This window comes from Chaetodon auriga, chromosome 5 (genome assembly GCF_051107435.1).
Source record: "Chaetodon auriga isolate fChaAug3 chromosome 5, fChaAug3.hap1, whole genome shotgun sequence".
NCBI classification, from domain to species: Eukaryota; Metazoa; Chordata; class Actinopteri; order Chaetodontiformes; family Chaetodontidae; genus Chaetodon; species Chaetodon auriga.
This window is the reverse complement of record NC_135078.1, coordinates 4865620-4887922: the sequence shown is the minus strand read 5'-3', so window position 1 is coordinate 4887922 and position 22303 is coordinate 4865620. Positions and strand designations below refer to the sequence as shown.

General features: G+C 41.6%; 1 protein-coding gene across 2 annotated transcripts in view; it reads right to left on the bottom strand.

Moving 5' to 3' along the window:
• Window positions 1–2173: 2173 nt before the first annotated feature.
• unc5db (unc-5 netrin receptor Db) overlaps window positions 2174–22303 on the bottom strand; it is a 171638-nt gene continuing 151508 nt past the window's right edge. Inside the window, exons 12-16 of one of the 2 annotated variants that reach the window (XM_076731369.1) lie at window positions 17409–17636; window positions 12817–12966; window positions 9418–9582; window positions 6647–6825; window positions 2174–4429 (exon numbers count right to left, since the gene is read on the bottom strand). In XM_076731369.1, the coding sequence (XP_076587484.1) occupies window positions 4168–4429; window positions 6647–6825; window positions 9418–9582; window positions 12817–12966; window positions 17409–17636 (984 nt within the window). In that variant the 3' untranslated portion in view covers window positions 2174–4167. The remainder of the gene's footprint in view (window positions 4430–6646; window positions 6826–9417; window positions 9583–12816; window positions 12967–17408; window positions 17637–22303) is intronic. The other variant, XM_076731368.1, reaches the window with a different exon arrangement.

The following is a 22303-nucleotide window of genomic DNA, read 5'->3' as shown; positions in this document are numbered from 1 at the left end:
ATTTGAGATCTTTCAACTGTACATTTATTTCCAAAAGGCTGCATATACATTTGCAAATTTCTACTGTACAGAAAACATCCAAAATGTCCATAATTATAGATACAATATACCACAAAGCTGCCCTGGCATTACCAAACATAGATGTTCAGCACTAGAAAAGCTCTGCAGCCTATTCAATATTATAATCTTAAATACTTTTTCAACTAATACCTTTAAATGTATGTCAGTATGATTAATTGTTCTTTTTTTTTTTTCATCCCCATCTGTACTTTACAACATTCACCATTTACAGTAGTTAAACAAGGCACAAGAATAGTGATATGAAGCCAAAGGCCATGCGTGAAGCAAAAAGGAGCATGAGACCGAACAACTCAGGTGACAGGAAATCATGGACTCAACAGTGAACTTTTAATCTCATGAAACAGGTTTAGTCTTACACCAAAGCATTATACATAGTGAGAATACGTTGTGTGTGTGTGTGTGTGTGTGTGTGTGTGTGTGTGTGCGTCTGAGTTACTTTTAAAAAACAGAATTTCAACACATTGATGAGATACAGTAGACAGAGCTGAAACACATCCAGGATGACAGTGAATGCTGAGTGTGATGGGGTGTACCGCACAGACAGGTTGCTCTTGATGCAACATAAGCCACCGCTAAGCGTTACAAAAGCACACATTTCCATTTTTGACATTCTTTGCTTGCAGGAATGAGAAGGAGAATCCAGTTAGTCACAATTAAGGATCAATCAATAATCATAATGAGGGGGAAAAAAAGAGATTACTTTTCACTTTCTTCACTTACCAGTAGAAATTACATTAAAAAGATGAAGAGAATTGGATTAGAAATGCATAGAGATGATGCAGGGAAATCAAAATGGCTCTTTGTCATAGCGAGATGAAATCATTCACATATATCAGGTCAGAAATACTCTGTGACATATTCAAAGGTGCCATATCGCTCCTGATAAACCTATGAAAGACATATTAAAAATACATTTAGCTCTCTTATCTTAAACTAGGCGACAGAATTTCAATTGAAGAACTGGGAAGTGAGAATTGTGGGTTGAGTTTATTTGACTGACAGCAAGGATTTTACCCATCTTTATTCAGGTTAATGATGTAACTCAGTTATGTAAGTCAGTGGTTGGAGGTACCAATTTGAAGATGAAGAAATTGACTCTGGCTTTTTTTCTGAATTACCTCTTTTGACTCTTAATACAGTTGACATTCGAAGGATCAACACTGAGATTGGAGATGATTTAGGACTTGTTGGCACAATACACTCAGGTGTAGATAAAAGACTGACTCAACTGAATGCCACAACAATATCAAGTATGTAAGGGAGAACAAAGATCCAAGCCAGCGCGTTCATTTGTCCCTCATTACTCATTCTGTATGTTTGCACATGGTTCCAGGTACTGTGATTTGTAAGCTTATTTCCTGAATGAAAGTACTGGTGAGATTGTGAAAAGCCAAGACTCGAGCCATAGAGATCACTGATGTTTACCATAAAAGGACTGAGAATAACTCATTGCTGTACTGAACAAAGGATGGCTTTTTTTTTTTCTTTACTTAAGGAGGAGTCAAGGTGAATAAGATGGCATCATGTCACAGTCAAAATTAGCTTCCGTGTGTTTATTTGTTTTAATGATGATTAACAAGAGAAAAAAGAGGCTACATTTTTAAAGTACACCCTCATTGAAAAGTGACAACACAGACCTACAGTCCACGTAGCCTCATTTGTGACCTCAGCACTCGAGCTTGTGGCAGGTCGAGGCAGCGGGCATTGCAGTCTGAGTTATATGTAGATTTCATCCCGAGCAAACATTTCACTATGTTGGGCAAACAGGTAAATTCCAAAATTTGCATAATGCTGTGTGACTAAATCACAGAGGTAAGTATGGAGTGCTCAAGTCACAAACGAGGCTAAAGTCAGCAAACACCTGCTAACACCGCAGACAAAGGTGCAGATGTGCTGTCCAGTGTTTGACAGCAGGAGGAAAAAGTTGGACATTTGATACAGTCAACTGTTTTCCTAACCTGCCTCTCCACATGTGCCTGTGATAAATTACTTCTTAAAGTTTATATTAGCGTGCCTATCATTTAGCCTTCCAGAACAGGAAACCAGAAGACACTTAAACACTTAATATACTCGTTTTTTTTTTGTTTTTTTTAATTTGTCCAGGTTTTGAAACATCTGCCGCCGACTTTAAATGGACGCAAATGCAATTTAATTTGTGGTGCTGTTTATTTCTACAAGAGAAATAGTCCATATGAAAAGTGCTAACGCTTCCAGAGTACCAGGACATTGTTTCTGTGTTTCAGTACCATGAGCAGCCCAATGACAATGCAAAAAACTCAGAGGCAGACATCTCAAAACCTGGATGGGTCAAACAACACTATTTGCGTGGCTAGACATGACTAGGGGTAAGTGAGAGAACATTATTGCATAATTTGGGTGGCCTTATTTACCCAGCATGCATCTCTCTGGCAGAGTGAAGGCAGAGACCCATTGAGATTTGAGGTACAGTATGCAACCCTCCCTGCAGTATGAAGGCTGGATTTTATTTCTAGATACATTTCACGGAAAAGGAATGAATTAAAATGTGAGTTAAAAAGTGGTACAGCATATAATTGAATCAGTTTTCTGAGCTCTGTCCCGTTCAGTTGAATACAATAACAAATTCAGTGAGGTTAAAAGTTTAATGTTTTTTAAACGATAACAGATCTTCTTTATCTGGAGGCATCTTCCTAAAAGACGATTCCACACAGACGGTCATACAGTACGACTACTAACACTGTAGCTGAGCTAATGCTTCAATTGACCATTGCCTCAGTGGTTGACACCAAAATTTTTTTTTTTGCTGTTTTAGCCTCTCATTCAGGATGAGTGTGTTTAGTGTTGATTTCAACAGATATGTGACTGCATGGTGTGTTTCTGACTATTCCTTTTTTTGTTTGTTTCACAGTATGCAAACTCCCAGTCCATGTGAACATGACCTCTGTAGCCATGAAATGCCAATGTGTGTGTGCATGTGTGGTGGTGGTGGGGGGGGGGGGGGCAGTCGGATGTGTCGGGACCTGATATGAGGTCTATGTGACGGGTGTTAATGGTGGGAATTGGGTGATAAGATGCGGGGATATGCTCCCTGCTGTGCCAGGAAATGATGTTTTACAGCTTCCTCCCTCTCTATCTCTTGGTGGAGGAAACTGTAATGAACTGTAATGCCATGGTTAGAAATCTCACTCTGCCACATTACGCTACAACCATGTTTTTTTTTCCATACATCACTTGGGAAGTCCCCCTCTGACTGTGCTGTCCTTCCAGCTTAGACTGGGGCTATTACTGAATTTTTTCAAGGATTTTTTTCTATAAATGATCATACAACACTGACTGTCCATTAGAAGTGCCAAACTTCAACATTTTTTTGGATTTTTTTTAAGAGATGAAAATGAGTGAATTTCAAGATACTTGGCTTTGAAAGTTCACAATCACAACATTTAAGCAATCAGCAGCTTTCTTTTAAAAATATAATATTGGACGTCAAAAAAGTAGTTTCTAAGTCCTCATTCACTCACTGACACAGGGACATGGTGTGGGGGGGGGATAGAAGAGAAACTAGATCAGGTGTTTCTGAAATGACACCACAGGTGGATTACCTTATTTGCATATAAGAACCTCTATGCAAATATGTCCAGCTGCCATGTTGACCACTGGGAAAAGGACGGGAGACAGCATGACAGTCCCGAGGAAAAAAGGAGCTTCCATCTCTTCCAACAGAAAATAATGGGCAGAAAAGTTGAGGAATTACCCCCTCTACACCTCCCTCACCACTCACCCTCTGAGCTGGAAAATGAATCTAACTTCAACTTAAAGCAAGGAGCAAATAAATTAAAAATGAACCGAAATGTCGAGTGGAAAGGCAGAAAAAGATTTACAGTCCATCCTCGGACGGATTCTGAAAAGAGAGGGGTAGAGATCCACAGCAGGTACTGGTTCACCTCGACCTGTTGTGATTGGTCAGCATGTTGACTGCTCGCACCGTCGACTCATAGACAACCTGGTGATCTTCCAGCGCTCCGCCACAGTGTGTAGTCCATCACTGGCCGTGCACATACACAGACATATGCCTTGTTTTGTCAGTTTCACTCACTGTATCTTTTTCGCTCAGCCTGTGTATTCAGGAGCAGAGTCCTCTGTCTTCTGATTTGTTAGTGTGCCCGTTCCGCACAGACTGCCCGCTTGTATGTGATTGAAGTCAGACTCCGGCTCATCCTGGTCCTTGGGGGAGCTTTTGGAGTGGATCTTGCCAATCTCCTCCAGGGCGCTGGCTAGAGAGTCAAGGTCAGCAGTGTCCTGGTGGCGAGCCTCCCACAGGCTCAGTATGACTGCCGACGGACTCTGCTGCTTTGCAAAGTAACCCAGGTTTCTGTGGGGGAGCACACAATGCTGGATTAATGAACGACACAGGAGGGGGTCATCATCAGGGATGGAGAAAATGTGTCATGTTGGTCTCAGATACTGACTGTATGCTTGGTAATTATGGATACATTTGTTTCATAAAAGACAGCAGTCATTTTGATGCACAGGAAATAAGGCCAGTAAATCTTAAACAGTGGACCTTAAAGGATAAGGCTCATGTTATTCTATTTTTTTCTTTTTGACAACAAATCCCATTTAAAGAGCAAAACCAACAATGTGTTAGTCTGTCTCTCAATACTTTCCCCTTCCCTGTCTGTGGCACTCAGCCCGCAGCCTGTTGGCTCTCAGTGAAAATCTTTAGAAAGGTCACAAATACACACTTTCAAGCAAAATATAAAATCCTAGCTGGGCACTGTAGTTTTTAGCAAACAAATGGAAATAACGCATTTGTTGGGGACTATTTTCAGCTATGGATTAATACACATTTGTTGCTCTTTGGGACAGATGTGGGATGGTGCATGTGGGATTGAGTCAAAACAAACTGCAGTGTGTGTGTTCATGGTAATGAAAGAACATGTCAGCCAGTGCCACAGTGAGGCTTACTGATGTGTTTTTAATTTTTGGACAATGGAGCTCTATGGCACAGAGGAAGAAGATATATCAAGCCTTTATACACGCACAATGCTTGTTAATAGGATTCATGCATTGTTGGTTTGGGTCCTTTCATGGGATTTGTTGACAATAAGAAAAATAAAGCATATCACCAGACTTTTCCTTTAAAAGGGGGAACCAGTCAGTGATGATTTTCAGTACATTGTATAATCAGCGGGGCCCAGGCACAGCACTTGCCAAGCTGACAAAAGATCAAACATTCTATATGCCATGAAACTGCTTTGTGGCTCACAGGGATGGGCGATATGATAACGTCTGTCCTCAAACGATACAAATGTTTCTATTATTAGAGATTTTGTCATATAGTTTGTACTGTGGAAGCTGTTTCTTCTGTAATGCGGCAGGGCCATGGTGTACGTGCTATAAACTACAGTCTTTTTAAATACTGCAAATTATGATTACATGCTGTCAACGCTAGACTGTAAAAGGCCCAAATAATTAAACATTTTAACAACTACAAATTCATTTCACAGGAAATCCAAAATAATTAGCATTTGAGACCCCAAACATTTGTTTTCTAGGTTTTAAAAATAATTATCCTATAATTATATCTTGGTTGAGAAAGCATTGTACAAAGAACACATGTCCCACAACGCTCAGATCAGTCCCACAATCAATACTAACAAAACCCATCTGGACCCTTGGGTCCCCTTCATTCAGTTATTAGGAAATCTACTCATTATATCTATCTGTTGCTGAAAAATAATTTAGGACAAACTGTCTTGGTGTGGTAAATGAAACCAGATGGTTTTACATGGAAGTAAAAAAAACCCCCCAAAACTATAACCTTTTAAGACAATTAAAAATTTAATCAAAATTATTTACCATGACAGAAGATGAGTAATATTCATACACACACATTTTTGGATTTAATTCTCAGGTGCTGCCAAAATTAAAGAAAAGAGATCTTGTTGCCATGCCAATATAATGCCTGCACGTATCATGTTGTGTAGAATCCAGTTGGGGGCAGTGTTTCACTGCCGCTCCCCAGTGCGTCACAAGAGGAAAAACATCCAGCAACATAAAAGGCTGCAGCCTTTGGTCACATCAGGCTCAGTTCAAAGCCGCCCAACTTGGAGAGGAAAGCTTATCTGGATAATTTGGAATCCCAAAGGACTCTTAGATACCAGCGTCTCATGAATCATGCACTTAACAGGAGATTATAGCTGCCACAAGCTAAGACCAAGCAAAGACAACAACTGGATTGACTAAATATTAGCAGTGTTGCATCATAAATGCATATTTTCATTTGATAAAAATGGACAAACAAGTGATAAGTTAGTAATCAGATGTGTGTTTGATTGACTAATCAACATAAACAGAAGTGTTAGATATGTACATATACAACACTTCGAAAAAAAAAAATCACTCCTGATTAACTGTTAAGAAGAATAAAAGATACCTGGCGACAAGCTGCATGTAAAGCCACATTCATGAGATTAATGACACTCGCAGGATTGTTAAGATTCTCGTCAGCCTGCGTTCTAGGCGAGGCCATTAAAAGGGTGCACACATCATGAAATCTCAGGGAGGATGCACATCATACGCTCACCGATCTAAGTGGAGCTTCTGGGCTAAGAGTTGCCAATCCTTGCCCTTGGCGTTGGCAGTGTCGAAGGTGGCACAGATCCTCTGGCGGATGGACAAGGGGATTTTGAAGGCCTTGGGCCCCGTCTGGGACGTGATGGTGCAGTCTGTCTGCATAAAAAATGGAACTGACTCCTTTTCAGTCTGGAGAAACACAGCAGAAACAGACAATAATCAGACTGGGGTCAGATAGGATTTGCAAATGTGGCTTTGTGCTTGTTTTAACCATATTGGAGAGGCAGTTGGGAGGGATTTACTGGGGATAAGTTTTAAAACATCTGACTGTGAACAAATAAGACAAAGGAGGCAGAAACATCTGGTAGCCAATGTGCCAATTTTCTATACATTAGGATGCCTCTTGCATGCAAGAAATGCATTCAATGTCTACTTCAATCAGCAGGAATCGACTTCCACAAAGAGGCAAACTGCAAGCTTTCAAGTCACATTTCAAGCCTACAGGTGGTATGTTTGGTGCTCAGCATTCACGCTGAGGTATAACTAAAAGACCACATTTTTCACACATTACACTGCTTCATGTCTTTATGTTGGCAGTGACTTTTTGATCTGGCCTTTCAACATTCTATTATCTGCCGCTTTGACTCTCTAACTGCAGCACATCAGTTTCAACACACAAACTCTTTGATACCTCAAGCATGTTTGTCGTCTCCCGATGTTCCTTTCCATTTCTATTTTATTGGCAGGCAATGCCTTAACAAATGCCTAACCCAACTCAAAGATTTGCTTCAACTGAAGCCCATGTAACTGATAAATTGAGGCATCCAGTTTGGGTTCAATCTCCAGTGGGCTCCAGTGGACTTGCAGTTCACTTGCGACTGAGCGGATGTGCCAATAGAAACACTGACCAAACTGTGTTTGGAAAGACAGTATTACAGTCATTATTCTACTGTGTGCCATCAACCTGTTTAGTAGATCGCATTGGCAGACTATCAACAGCAGGGCTCTCTTACACTGTTTACAGTTTGTGATGGCTCTGCTCACTATTTATTTATTACCCACTGGAACCCTGACATCACTGATCGACACAGCATGATATGCTCATCACACAGTACAGTGTGGAGGCAAATTTCAGCGTGGTTTTACTTTGTATGTGTGCATGTGAAATTTGACAAATGAAACAACGAGCCCTGAAAAGATTTACTGTTTGAATCTTCAAGTAAATGAGGCCGTTAAATCTTTTTTGGAAAGGATGAAAAGGTTTAAGAGCAAAAGAAGTAAATGAGGAGTTTAGATGCATTAAACCTTTTTTGCCCCTTTGCATTTATTGAAAGGTCAATGCCAGAGTAGAAACTGTCACTCTTTATTCCAAATTCAGACTACTGCTGGAAAAGTGGGAAAAATGTAATATTTAAATGGTAATCATCTGTTCAAAATTCTCAGTGTTTAAGTGCAACAGGCCTGGCCTTGTTCTCCAGTGTGGGCGCCCCAAAAAGGCATAGCCGATCTGACCCACGGCCCTTTTGCCAATCAGTAAGCTAAGTTATTAATAGCCTAGCTTTCTTAAGGCATGACAAACAGATAATCATGACAAACCATTGAAAAAGTGACCTAAACAGGATAATGTGTGCTTTTATGCAAATATTCAATTTGCGCATAAAACCCTGAGTGGAAATGGAAATTGGAAACAAAAATCTTAACTCAAATTAATACATGAAACAAACCTAAATGTCATATTTTAACCATTTGAGATTTGATTGGTGCTCTCCAAATGATGTCATCTCACTGAAATGGCTTAATGACACTGACTGGAGAATTAGCACCGCCAGCTGCTTATCTTGATGCACTCATCTCCTAATATTTACATAACAGTAATGGATGAAAACTATTTGCATTTTCTTTAGCCGATTGTCTGGACATGTGGTTCAAATTTGTGCATGCTGGTTTAAATCAGCTCTGACACTGCTGTGTTGGTGCTCTGTTGTAGATAAAATTGATCAAATCTGGTGAGTCACAATGTAAAAGACAGTGCAGACTGTCCTGCAAATGCTCATGTCTGTTTCCTGTATGTGCCAAAATAAATGTGGTGATGATCTGAACTCACAGCTCCAATGAACACTTTTATTTCTTCATCTTATCCTATTAAGACAAACCCCAACTAATCACAAAGGCAGGATTAAAACACATCATAAAAAGTAATTGCAAATAATATTTCACTTTTCACCTGTGTCTGCCTGTAATACTATGTGGTTAAATAGTGTTGGTGGCCTTGAGGCAGGACAAGGACATTTGTGGCTGGTTGTGAATGAGCAGTTGGGTAAAATCAATGAGTAGCACTCTCTTCTGCCTTAACAACTACTGTCAAGGTGCTCTTGAGTGAGGATTTCTAACTCCTAGCTGCTCCAGTGGAGCTGCTCAGCGGCTGACAGAACACCGCTGTTACACCGGGCAGCTCCCAGGTGTTAGTGCATGTGAATGTGATGCAGGCTATTTGCTGGAACACATGTCTCCCTGGACAAATAAAGGTTAAAAAATATATGTACAGTGAACGTGGTGAACACCTGGATCTGTGATGTCTGCATTTAGCATAAATCTGCGAAGAAAGAAAGAAAGAAAGACAGAAGAGAGTAAAGAGTGTCCTCCTTGTTCTATTAATACACAATGCAAGCTCAGGAGAGCTGGCCCTGCTGTCAGTGGACACACTCCAGGAAGGTTACATAAAGGTTGAGCGTGAAAGTGAAACGTCCCCCCGCCTTGCCTCCCGCAGCTGCAGAGCCTCACCTCGGCCACAGCCGTGTAGACCTGCAGAATCTGCTCGTGGCCTTTGACCTGGCGCACGCTGATTTTGCAGGAGAGCTGGGCGGTGGCAGGGCTGTATCTCTCCAGAGAGAAGGCACAGTGCAGGGGCTGCTGGTTGCTGCACCACACTTGGGGAAAGGAGAACTCCTACGGAGGCAGAAGAAAAAGAGGGACAACAGAAACTTAACACAGTACACAGCAATGCTAACATATGCTCTAAATGAGATGATTCAGCTCCTTGTTCTACAGTACATGAGGCCAAGCTGTCACAGGCTCAGCCACTTACAGCAAGATAAAAGGTAAGCGCTGGCTTTGAAGTCTTGTGGCTTGATATATTTATGCATAGAAATAAGTATTATTGAGGTGAGACAGAAGATATGGCAACATCATTTACAAATACAGCCCCATATTCCCTCTTACAATAACTCTGACAGCAGAGGCAGCATGCAGGCTTTGTGCTGTAAGCAATATATGTAGGAATACGGGGAACAGGGAGAAGATTGCCTTTTGATGTATAATTAATTTCCAGAGAATGGGCACATCTGTGGGGAAACGCCCTTGACCTCTGCAGGATTCCATGTCTGTCATATCTGCATATTAAAATGTGACCTGTAAAGGATTCTTAGTGAAGACTGCAACATTAAAAGTGGTGACCGGTGTGCCTACTGATGACTTAACCCTTGTGGCTTTGATCTTGGCTGCCCAGTGCGGCTCACCATAGCAGATAATGGAGTCTGGGAGTGGTAGCAGAGGAGGAAGAGGGGGAGGGGTGATGGACGTGGAAAGCTCGGATGCTCTTTAGCACTAAAAGCTGACTTGATGTATGGCACGATGCTCGGCTATTATTCTACACCTGCTCCACCAAAGCAGGCTGGCGGTGCCTGCCTGCCTGTCATCCCGAGGCCCTCATAAATAAGGCTGTGGAGAAGGTGGGTGTCTTTGAAACACAGAGCTTTCACCTCGCATTCAGATCTTTAAGCAAAAACAGCGTATGAGTGGGGAAACAGCTCAGCTGCTCTGCAAATGGCAACAAAAGGTGCGAAACAGCATTCACTGACTGCTGCAGTTCATTCCAGTAATGTTTGCATCTTAATGCTCCTACAAGCAGAACAAACACAGAGCTATTCATGTCAAGTCACGTCCGTCGACATGAGCCTCGAGAGAGAGGACAGAGGTATTCACACAAAATGGTGTATGCAAACACAAACGTGAAGTCAAAACCAGATGAATGTCATGAGCTGAAGAGAAATGATTTTCATCAAAGCCAAATTTGACGTGTCTTCTTTGTAGGAACATATGCGACAACAATGGGTTCCAAACATCACTGCCTGATGCTATGAAGGCTGCTTCCTAAACCCAGGGGCACTGTTGCTGTGTCACTTAGCATCTGACTGGCTTAGCTGCAGCTTAGAGCGGGCTCAGCTAAACCAGAGCTATCAGGGGTTTAAGATGCAAGTGAGCGCTATAAGCTGGAGCTACGGTGTCAACAAGAGCACAGACTCGGCTCAGGTCATTATTATTCATAATTAGAATTTCAGTTTTCAGGTTTTTCACTTTACCTGACACTAACTGCTGTGGAAAGAATGAATAGATATTACTGAAACAATATACGGTATGTGTCTCGCATGGCCACACCTATCTCCACAGTGATGTGTCAACACTGGAGAAAAAAACATTTCTTTAAACCAGTCACAATTATCTCCAGGTTTGCCCAGGATGCAGCGATGGTGCCCTTGCAAAATAGTGCTGGGGGGGGGGGGCTTTTGGAACATTTGCATGGCAAGCCCTAGCATTAAAATGGCTTCATCCCTGCAAAAGAAAAGGCAGCAGCTGCTAGCTGGTTTGGGCCAGGGTAACTTGCCCTTTTCAGCCTAGATCAGCAAGTAAGTTGCTAGCTTGGTGGCTGTTGTTGTTGTTGCTTCCCATAGCAACAGTAATACCGTAGATTACTAGCAGGATTTCTCCCTCATCCCCAGTGTTTCTGCTCTGTTCCCCTCCCTATTCTGTCCTGTTTTGTCTCTCTCTGTTTGTGTGTATGGGTGTGTGTGTCTCATTCAGGGTGTGGCGATGTAGTTTCTTGCACATCCACATACTCTACTCTTTGTCAGATGGTTCAGTGTGTCATAGTGGTGCCGTGACCAGCTGACTCTTAGTTCTATGAAATCTCCTCTTGCTGTGGTTGAACCAGCCTAATCCTACTTCACCTGTGCTTCAGCTCCACTGCCTCTTGCCTCCCAGTCTACCTGCTACACCCTGATCCTCGTCAGTCTTCAGTGTTCTTCCCGAAGATTCCAGCCACCGCCTGCTCTGCTCCACTGTTTGCCTCTGATTCACAATACACTATCCAGTCAGCCCCGCTCCATCACTCTGGATTTACACCGCCACTAATCTTATAATAAATTGCCCTTGGTTGAACTTTTACATGGTCTCTGAGTCTCAGTTCTACTTCTGGTTCCCGAATAATTCCCTAAAACTAATCAAAAGATAGTAAAGGCACATCTAAAATAGGCGGCCAGTGGAGGCTTTCCCCCACAGTCACAATCTGGTGAGTCTGACTACATCATCACAAAAACACATTTTTATCAGTCTAATACATACTGTAGATCATTTAGCCTTTACAATAATAACTGTATAATAACAATCTACTGCAATATTAATTATTGGTAAAATGTATCAGTCTGGATGGATCTATGACTTGTATGAAAAAAGAGAAGACAATACTAATGATTTAATTATCCTTAGAGATGCAGACCTGATAACTTGTTAGAAAGTGAGAAAAACATGAACCTTTATTCATTAAATATTAAATGAAATCGGATTATTTTCCTGAAAATAATTTATGAAAGGAAAAGGGTCGATTTGTGCTCAGTGTGTGATCTGAGGGAAATTCATCAAGCGTCATTTTGCTTTTCACCGGCCTTTATATTAGACATTTTGTGATCTTTGGTTTAATGGCATCATGAATACAGATGAGCTGATGGATATGTATGACCAGTACAGCTGAAAACTGTTCACTGTTGTATTTAAAGTATTGATGTCTGGGAATCCGGTGGGGGATGGACCTTAACACTTCCACTTAATGACACTTAAATAAAATGAAATTCAGTGTATTTAATACAAACCATTAGTTAAGTTTTTTAAAACTAATAAACATTACAACTCTGAAATCCTCTTACAGAGTGCCTTATTAGAAAGTGATACCAGATTAATGTTACATTAACATACATCCAACAATACACAACGTTTGCACTGTTTGACTGGTGGGTGAACCCTGGGAGGAGCGGTGCAGAAAACACTGCAGTAATTAGCTCTTGCAAATTAACACTTGAGTATCCAATGGATGTTTCCATGTGATATCTTTTCAGTTACTGCCATGGATACCTGACATGTGGTAAAGGGTTTGATGCTCCACAGGAACTGGGGAACATCCTGGATGGACACCTGGAGGCTGAAGGTGTTCGCTCGGAAAGGCAACATCTTTGGCTCCTCGAGGAGCTGACCCCCTCTGCTCTTCTCTGCTGCCACCACTCCCTGCAGGGGAAGGGAAAAGGAAGGAAGGAAACGAGAGGATGGAAGGAAAGAAGTCAGAAAGAAAAAGGGAATCGGAGAGGAAGATAGTATAGAAGAAAACAAAAAACAAGAGGGGGAAGAGAAATGAGACGACTGTGAGAGAAAACTAAGGACACAAGAATCCTTTCCTTTGAAGGTAAACTACCTTTGCATATCAGCACTAACACCTGTTGCTAATGCTTTCCTCTGTCACATCCACTAATTGACTCATCACAAATATTAACACAGAAGCCAAGAAGTGACGCTAAGTCTCCGCTGAACAAATCATACAACTGGTGCTCACATTAGCATCACATTTGCAGCCTCAACCTGACAGATTGAAGCTTGAATTTAATGCTGGGGAAATGCGTGCGTCGGGGGGCAAACGTCCATCTCCCAAATTGAATTTGTGATGATGAAAGAGCACTTTGATTGTTGCTCGCAGGTATTCATCTGTCATCATTGTTCAGTGTCCCGGTGGGATGGTTCCGTGTTTGGCCTGTCTGTCCTTAGCCATCTCAATCACAAAGGGAAAAGACAGAGAACAGAGCTGTGACTAATGCCAGGCCACACTGATTGATTCTGACTAAGTGTCTGTGCGTGCAAGATGGTTATGCATGTCTGTGTGTGTGGTGCAGTGTGTGTATTCACTTTTAAACATGTGTTTGCAGAACAGTGTGCCCAGAGCGTATTGCATATTGCATACCTATTGCTGCAGGTGTGAGAACAATCAGATATTGGCATGTGGCAGCAGGGAACATGAAATATGGCGTTCCTCCTCTGCCATCTGCCTCATCAAAACAAACGTCAAACACCGAGCAGCCGGACTCTGCTGGAGTTTGTGTGTTCCCTCCCTCACTGTCCCCTGATAAGTGTCTTCTGGCACCTGCTAGACCATCATTGTAAATCCAAAAATTTTCAAATAAAAAATACAATGCCCTAGTTTCCCCCATATAGCATGCAGCTAGCTTGGATCTGTGAAAAGGTTCGTTCTCCCTGATTGAAGTTTTGTGTGGCCTGAGACTGTTGCTGGTCTGCAGTTTGACAGATCACACACGAATGACATGTCTTAGATCGTGTTTTACAGCTGAGGGAGTGTTGCAATGTCAACAAAGAATGAGAAATCCAGACAGAGGACTTGCAAATGTGGTGGAGTTATTTTGGGAGTTCAGGGTTCCAATGGTAAAAGTTGTAGGAGGCTGCAGATGTGGGACTTTGAAGTCCCCTTCAGCAACAAAGCAGCAGCACAGCTCAGTTGACCAATCAGCAGCCACAGGAAACGTGAACGAGCTGTGAATGTGTGTCCCCAACTACCAAAAACTGATCCCCATTCTTTCTCCTCCTTTGTTTTTGTTCTAGGCGATTTAACTTGACTTTATGAGTCTTATTTTCTCTTAAAATAGACTGTTTACAATAGTGAGCTCATCCCAGGGTCTGGGTATTCTCTATTCACAATGGGTATGAAATTCTCCCCGTTGAATCATCAGTACAAAAGATGAGCAACTGTAAAGGAAACATTTGGTTTAACCAAAAGGCTAAGGCAAACAAACCTGTGTACACAAAAACTGAAGGAGAGAAGTTAACTATGAGTCCCATTTCAGGTAAGAAAAATCCAGTTACCCAGCTTAAATCACTGCAGTGCTGCTAATTGCCAGTGGAAGCTAAGGCTATGCTCTTACTGCAGTGACTGAGTCAAACTGAACACATTCTCAACGTCCAGTTACACTTTCAAAATAAAGCTTGCTGAGGTTAGGTTTAGGCACCAACATGAATTATAACTGCAGGCCAAAATATAAAGGTAAACCTATAGAACTACCCCAAAGCGTCCAGTGTTTCTGTGTTGATGAACACTGAAATTTGAATTTAGATCAGTAGTAGAATTCAGATCATTGTAGAAATGACCCTTCATCAAAGCTAAAGGCTAAAGATTGAGGTGAACAGTATTTTCTGGTAGCATTTACACTGCACATAACGTCTGCAGCAGTAATTAACTAATATGGCTGCTATTTTCAAGTAGGGAGCATTAAGACGTTCCATGTCACCAATAAATTCACACTTCTTGGTGATTTTTAAGATCTTAACTTGAACTGAATTTGTATCTGCTAACTATAACACGACGTAATGAAGAAGTACATTACAGTAAATACTCAAAAAGATGCTGAAGAGGTACCCCTATAAAAGAGACAGCAGCATTGTGCAATATCACAGAAAATATCAGAATAATGCCAATTATAACCCTTCTTTGGTGTCAGTTGAAGAAAATGTCTCCCTAGCACGAGTGTTTGGGTTGCATCAGACTTCCTGTTGATCCAGAATCCAGTCTGTGATTGTGCCGGAGCTTGGAAAAGACACAGCAGAGATGTTGTGCTAACAGACAGGAGCCCATGGGACGCGCAAAAGTCTGGCATCTGTTCGGCAGGCTGGGAATTCATAAACCAAATCCAGGATGCATTTTAAAGCCAGCTGCCACTGACGGCTGTGACATGACAGAGAGGCGGTAGGGAGGCAGAGTCAGTCACAAGGCTCGCCGTTCCCCGTTCAGCTCGGCTCAGCTCTTCTGTTAGTCTAGTCTCTCCGGGGAGGATGGGAAGCTTGATTTCCCAGATGTTCACTGATGAGATCTCAATGCTTAAAAAGCCTATAGGTCGCAGAAGGATAATCAAATCAAACAAAATAAAAAAAAGAATGATTGGTTAACATGTGAATGGCAGTGATTACAGTACGGCAGCCTTTGTCTCAGTCTAGTAAAACCTCTGCAAGAGAGTCTGTCAGGCTGTTACAGAGTCCCCACTATCAGCTCTGCAGTATTGTTTCACAGTGGTAATGAGTCTGCAATCACTCATGGTTTAACTGGCAGACAGCACATGCTGAGGTCCCTGCTGCCTCAGACAGCCCAAGCAAAAACCACATACACACAAGATGTTCAGTTTGAATCTAGGCCATGACCTACAATATGTACTTCCAAACTGAGTAGGATTTGCTAAAGTGAAAATGTGCATCCTCACGTTTTTGTGAAAGAGGTCAGAGACAGCCAAAGTTGTGATGCACAGTTGCAGAAAGACTGCTGAATTTGCTGGTTTGAATTCCACACTGCTGGGGGAAATGAGTATGAAATGATCTTCTCTCTCTCTCAACAAAAACCCATCCCCAATGCAATAAGTGACATTAAAAGCACACATTAGCCAACAGCAGACCAAACAGGATCAAATCACCATCATTGTAGCTGTCTTCCCCTGATGACCTGTTCATTTAAAGGGTCACAAAAACAGACTTTCTCACAAACCTCTAGTATTTCACTCATGTTTTCAGATACTTGCCTCTGAGATTTCTGGCTCCATCGCAACACAATGGAGGTGAATGAAACTTAATTTGTGGCGCTCACAGCTTTGAAAAACGACATTCAAAAGCAAAGTGTCTTTTGAGAAATAACGTCCCACTTACTCTGGATAATCCACTAACCTCATTAACAGTTTTCTTAGGACTAGGAAAGCGTCCCTGCGAGAACTTGACAGTGTATTCGTGGATTATCCAGAGACACAAGGACACTGGAGCAAGACACTGCAGACACAGAGCAACATTCATTTGGAGTCATGTTTCTGGCAACCTGACTACTGTCACTCCAATATTCACTCTCCTTGTAGGCTTTGTTTTCATCATCCACCACCTCCTGAGGGAAATACAGCTCTTTAGCTGCTAAATGCTTCACAAATTTTCACCTGCAAGTTGCTTACTTTGTCTGTCTGCTGTTTGGGGCTTGGCAGGTAGTGAGGTGTGGGTTTATCAGTGCTTTTTTTGGTTAGAAAAAGACTGATGAGACCAGTGAGAGTCAATCAAAAACCAAAATAATGAGCTGAATGAAGTCCAAAAACTCTGATAATTCTCACTACAACTGACACCCTCCACATGACACATACTCTTTTGACATTCATTATTTTTATACGTAATAAGGGTACACAGAATCACAAAGGGAAGCACTTTTCATTGCACACATTCTTCTTTGGTCGTAGGAAATTTGAAACATGATGCGGGTGTCATGTCATGCAAGTACAGCTGAAGAAGTAACTACCATGAAAAGGTCATTCATGGTTAACAACTAACTCAAGCATTGGCAAAAGGGGTGCGTAGTATTCTTGCATTCTTGACCACATAAGTCGAAGCATTGGAGAATGTATATAAGCACACCTTACAGCTTGGCCAATTTTAAATAGGCCAGTCTAGCATTAAATTAGCTTTTGCCCCATGAATTATCAGTTTACGAGCTCATACTTGGATCAAGGAAGCCAAAGTAATTCCTACTTAAGCTGTTCTTACTGGCCTCATAAATAAATGACACTGTGGAGAACTGTGAAACACAGTGCAGCTGGAAGTGGCAATGACTCAACCTTTGTTTGACAAAGCAAAAGGGTAAAACAATGAGCCCCCACCTGAAAGGCGTGCGGCGTGTTGTCCACACAGTACACCCGCAGGCTGTAGCTCATGGAGCCCGCCTCCATGCTCCCAAACACAGCCAGCTTCAGCCTCTTGACGGCAGCCTGCGTCAGGGGCTCGCCCACCAGGGCGTATGAACCCGGCTGGTCCAGCAGCAGGTGGCAGCTCGTCGAATCCATCAGGCAGTAGCAGGAAGTGGACTCCTCCTCCACCGCCATCACTTCCTGAAATAAAGAACAGAGGTGGTACCCATGAGGACAAAGGAGGCATCTTCTTGATGTCAGCGGCCTAAAGCTACTTTTAGTAATGCTGACCCTATAACTGTCAGCTAGAACAGATCACATGAAGTTGACTCAACCTGTATACACACATTATCTCATAAACATCTATACCAGTATTAGACAGGATGGTTCTGTCTGACTGAGGGATGTTCTTTTAATGAAATCTGGACATATTTGGTTTGTCTTTAGATTAGCACTTTCCCCAAACCTTCTTTATGTATTCCTTAAAATGACAGCAAACATGGCAGATTCATTTACCAGACATGAAGATACGACTCAAGTTGTTGCATGTTCTGGGTTAATAATTGTGCCATAAATTACATACCTGCAATAATCAAGTACATTTTTAACCTTAGAAGTTTACCTATACCACTTAACAACAGGCACGCCCAAAGGTTTATCATGTTCATGTATACATTTGTAGTTTGTATCTCTCCATTCACTGCATACAGTACAATTCGCTGTTCTTCTCTTTTGGAAGTGTTTATGAAACATTTCAAGTTTCCGTAGTTAATTAAAACATCTATTCTAATTCCTTAGAGAGAGCTAAATAACAATAGTTAAACCTTAGAGCCACCTCCAATAGATCAGTGTTTATCTTAATGACTGATTGAGACTTCCCCGACCTGCAGAGAAATCCTTCAGCATGCTTTAGCATCTGTGATACTCAAAGCAGCACACAGTTTGTTGCTGAGGCCTATGGTAGAGCTAAATATTCACGCCCAGAGCTACATAGATATCAAAACTAGAAAACTGTGCAAATGAACTTCTGTATACAGTAGAATGTATTATGGACTGAGTTCTGGTACACTGCTGCTGCTTTAAATCACAAAGCAAAAACCCAGACAAGTTGTAAGCAGTCTCCTGAGAATGCGAAAAACCATTTCCTACATGAGTGATGGTGTTAGTACACAGCAGAACACAAAATAGTCATTATGGACAATACAGAGTGTTTTATTTATGAGATGACAACAGAAGCTGGAAAGCACTTCATTATTTCCTCTTTTCAAATTCTTTTTTTTCAGGCTTTTTGCCTTTAATGGATAGTGACAGCTGAAGAGAGACATGAGAGAGAGGAGAAAGAGGAGATGATAGGCAGCAAAGGGCCGGGGCTGCAACCAAACCCAGGCTGCTGCAGCCTGCATGCATGAGGCACGCTCCTCCAGGTGAGCTACCAGGCCACCCCACACTTCATTATTTCCAGCGCGAATGAACAAATTTTTAACTTTCAATCATCAGAAACTGAGCAGAGGACAGTGTAGCAAACCCAGCAGGAGGTCTATTATACCAATGGGAAGTAATGACAAGCCAAAGGAATAACCCGAATGTGCTAACTTCAGTCTGTGTATTTGCAATGAGTGAATGAGCTCATTCCAACAGATGCTGTTTCGAGGGCTCTTGGTTGAGCTCATTGTTGTGGCGGAGATCATAAATAATGTGTCACCATTTCCAGTGAAAACATCAAGGGAAATATGTTTTGAACAAAAACTGCAAATGAGATAAATCATTAGTAAATATTTGTCTCAACCTTCTTGGGAGACAAAAGGTGAGGGTTTCCTGCGTAAGGATAACCCTGAGAGAGGAAGGCAGAGTGCACTAAATTCACTTTCAAATATCTTCCTTTCATTATCCAAACTATCTCACAAGCACCCTTTCAAGCAGATGGAATCCATGAAATACATGTGATTATACAATTTAATGAGGAGCTGTGAGACCAAACAGGGTGCTAAAACAAAGCCTGAGGAGCAGTATTTATTACCTCACAAATATTCACAAGTTAACTGCCAGTGTGGCAATCTAAAGTCATGTTATCGGCCATCATGTCTGCAAGACAGCAGACGTCCTCCTGCTCACTCACTGCTCAGTTGCTTCAGAACAGTGTTAGCCACATACCCACAGTGCTTTATCATCTGTTGCCTTGTCTCCTTATGCGAGCATGTGCTTTGACCTGTAAGAGAGTATTGCAACAACATGGAAATCCTTAACTGTTGTTCCATCTTTTTCTTGAATTTTATGGTTTATTTTTGACAGTTGAGAAAACAATCTCACCACAAGATCCATTTAGGCGTTCTGGAGCTGCGCAATAACTTTGTGGTGAGACTGTTTTCTCAAAGCTATTTTTCTTGCAGTCAACATGAAAAGACCCAAACCAGCCATGAATTGATTCTGCTATCAAGTATCGTCTACGTCGCCCAAAGTCTGTCAAAGCTTATTCTGCTAATATTTGTTCTGAGTCGATCCCTCATTCACCATCCATCTGCTGCAAATACTCACCAGAGCACTGAATGTGTTTCAGTCTGTGGTTAAAATAGTCCCAAATGAAGTATTCCCACTTGTTTAAGTTACATTTGATCAAAGCTACAGAGATCAGCTCATGGGTGGATCCAGGGGCACGTGCACAGCTGAAATCTGAATGGCCCCTGAAGTGCCCCTGTCCTGCTGCTTGACTCTTTACAGATGAGTCAATGTCAAACTGTGGCACCTCAAATAACTTCTTGTAACTACAGCAATGCTGTGTTTGAGTCGTGTGGGAGGTAAGGTTAACAACAGAACAGGTTCCCATGTTAACGAGCTGGATGTTAATGACAATCGTATTTATGAGCAGGAAGTGGAAATTCCGATGTGATCTGAACGCAGTACTGCGAGCTGAAGTGAACATTCATCCTCCACAGAAGCTTCATGGTAACTTGTGATTCTCCCCATTAGTTTGTGTTAAAAGGGCATTTACATTGTGCTGTCACAGAATTTAGCTTTTTGGAACATTAGGTAGCAAAAAACTGTTAAAACTGTTCCGACGGCCTGCCCGCGGGCGCCACAGGAGCATTTCTTGTTGTTTACTTTTCATTCTGTCTATTGACACAAAAGCTATGCTCATATTGTACACTTTTAAAAAGATTCTTGTGAATCCGTTGATGCAAACCACTGCAAGATACACTCACAACAGGAGGCACAGCAAAAATACAACGGCAAACAACCGTTTTTAAAACTGACACAACATTGAGGCAACTCACCGATTACATCTCTCAGTGATCCACAGATCGAGAACACTCTGACAAAAACGGTCTGGTAACATCGACAAAGATCCACGTAATAGTCCTCAGAAAGATGTTTTTAGCTGTTTAGCTGTTGCTGTTTGCAATGTGTTCATGTACAGATACTGTGACGATGGGAGTACATCTATGTTCCCCCGTTCAGTATTCTGTTAACAAACATTAACCCTCCTATTGTGTTAGGGCCAAATTTGACCAACTTCAAGTGACAATAATTCATTAATATTATCCGTTTATATTGCAACAAGGCATGAAAACACAACAAAACCGATGGATATTGTTTCATTTGAACACAAACCCAATCGTGTTGATAAGGAAGCCAAATCAGCAGCCAAGCTACAACTAACTTTGTCTTGCTTACAGAACACAGAGATATACACCTGTCCCTTACACCTCACACAGTATCCTTATGGCTTTCCCTCCACGTCCCCCTTTAACTCTCACACAACCCCCTGGGAAACCTCTGATGTACAGTTTATCCTCAGTGTAGCTGGAGGATTTAGTGTTTAAGATTCACTCGTACGTAGAAAAATACTGAGAGACAGATTAATACATTGTTGATGTTGGTCTTTTCGTGGGATTTGTTGACAATAAGAGACATATTGAATAATGCCACCCTTATTCTATCATGCATAAAGGGATGTAACTCCACAGTGTAAGTACAAAGTGCACTTGAAGCAATGTTACAGCTCAGTGAATAATGAATTATCTTGGCCAGCTTGGTGTCTGACCAGAATTGTATCACAACACATCAGGGAAAAAAAACTTACAAAAAAGTATGGAGCTAAATATGCACAATACTATTCATTTTCTGTTGGCAAATACAGTTTTTCAGCTCATACATTACAATCAGTCACTGTATAACTCAATGAGATGCAAAACAAAGTGAGAAAAGTTACCACTCTGTTCAGCCACATCCATGTCAGGTGTTGGGATTCCTTCTGTGACTACTTTATGTTTATGCATTTTGTATTTATGCTTTCTGCATCCTCATCAGCACAGCTTAACACAACGCAATATGGTGCTGAATAATAATGTACTGTGGCTGAGAGTGCTGTGTAGTCTTCTGTGGGTAGCGTGTACATTAATGACAACTGAAATAAGGGTATTTTAATGGCACTCTGCATTTGCAGGTATTATGCATCTTCAGAAACCCTTTTTTCTCTCTCTTTAGGTTAGACCTCAGTGGTAAGTCATTATTTCTAACCAAGAAGCTCTGAGGATGCCTGCACCCTTTTAATATTAGAGTAAAATCTCAAAGTGACATGAATCTTGTATTTATTCATATTCCCTCCGGTCCCCTTCCCTTACTCATTCCCAACACTTGCACATCTTGAGAAATTGCCCTCTTACACTGAAAAGAAACCTTTTTTTTGGTCACACAATAGCAAACCTCGAATGCTTAGAAAAAGCAAGGATAGGCAAACACGAGGCTGAACTCAAAAGGAGGAAGGAGATAGAGAAACTGACAGAAAGCGGTGACACCTCTGGAAGCAAATAAGATGTGGGCCCATCAAAAAGACATTAATCTCTGACTGAATGACCTGAAGACAGTCAACA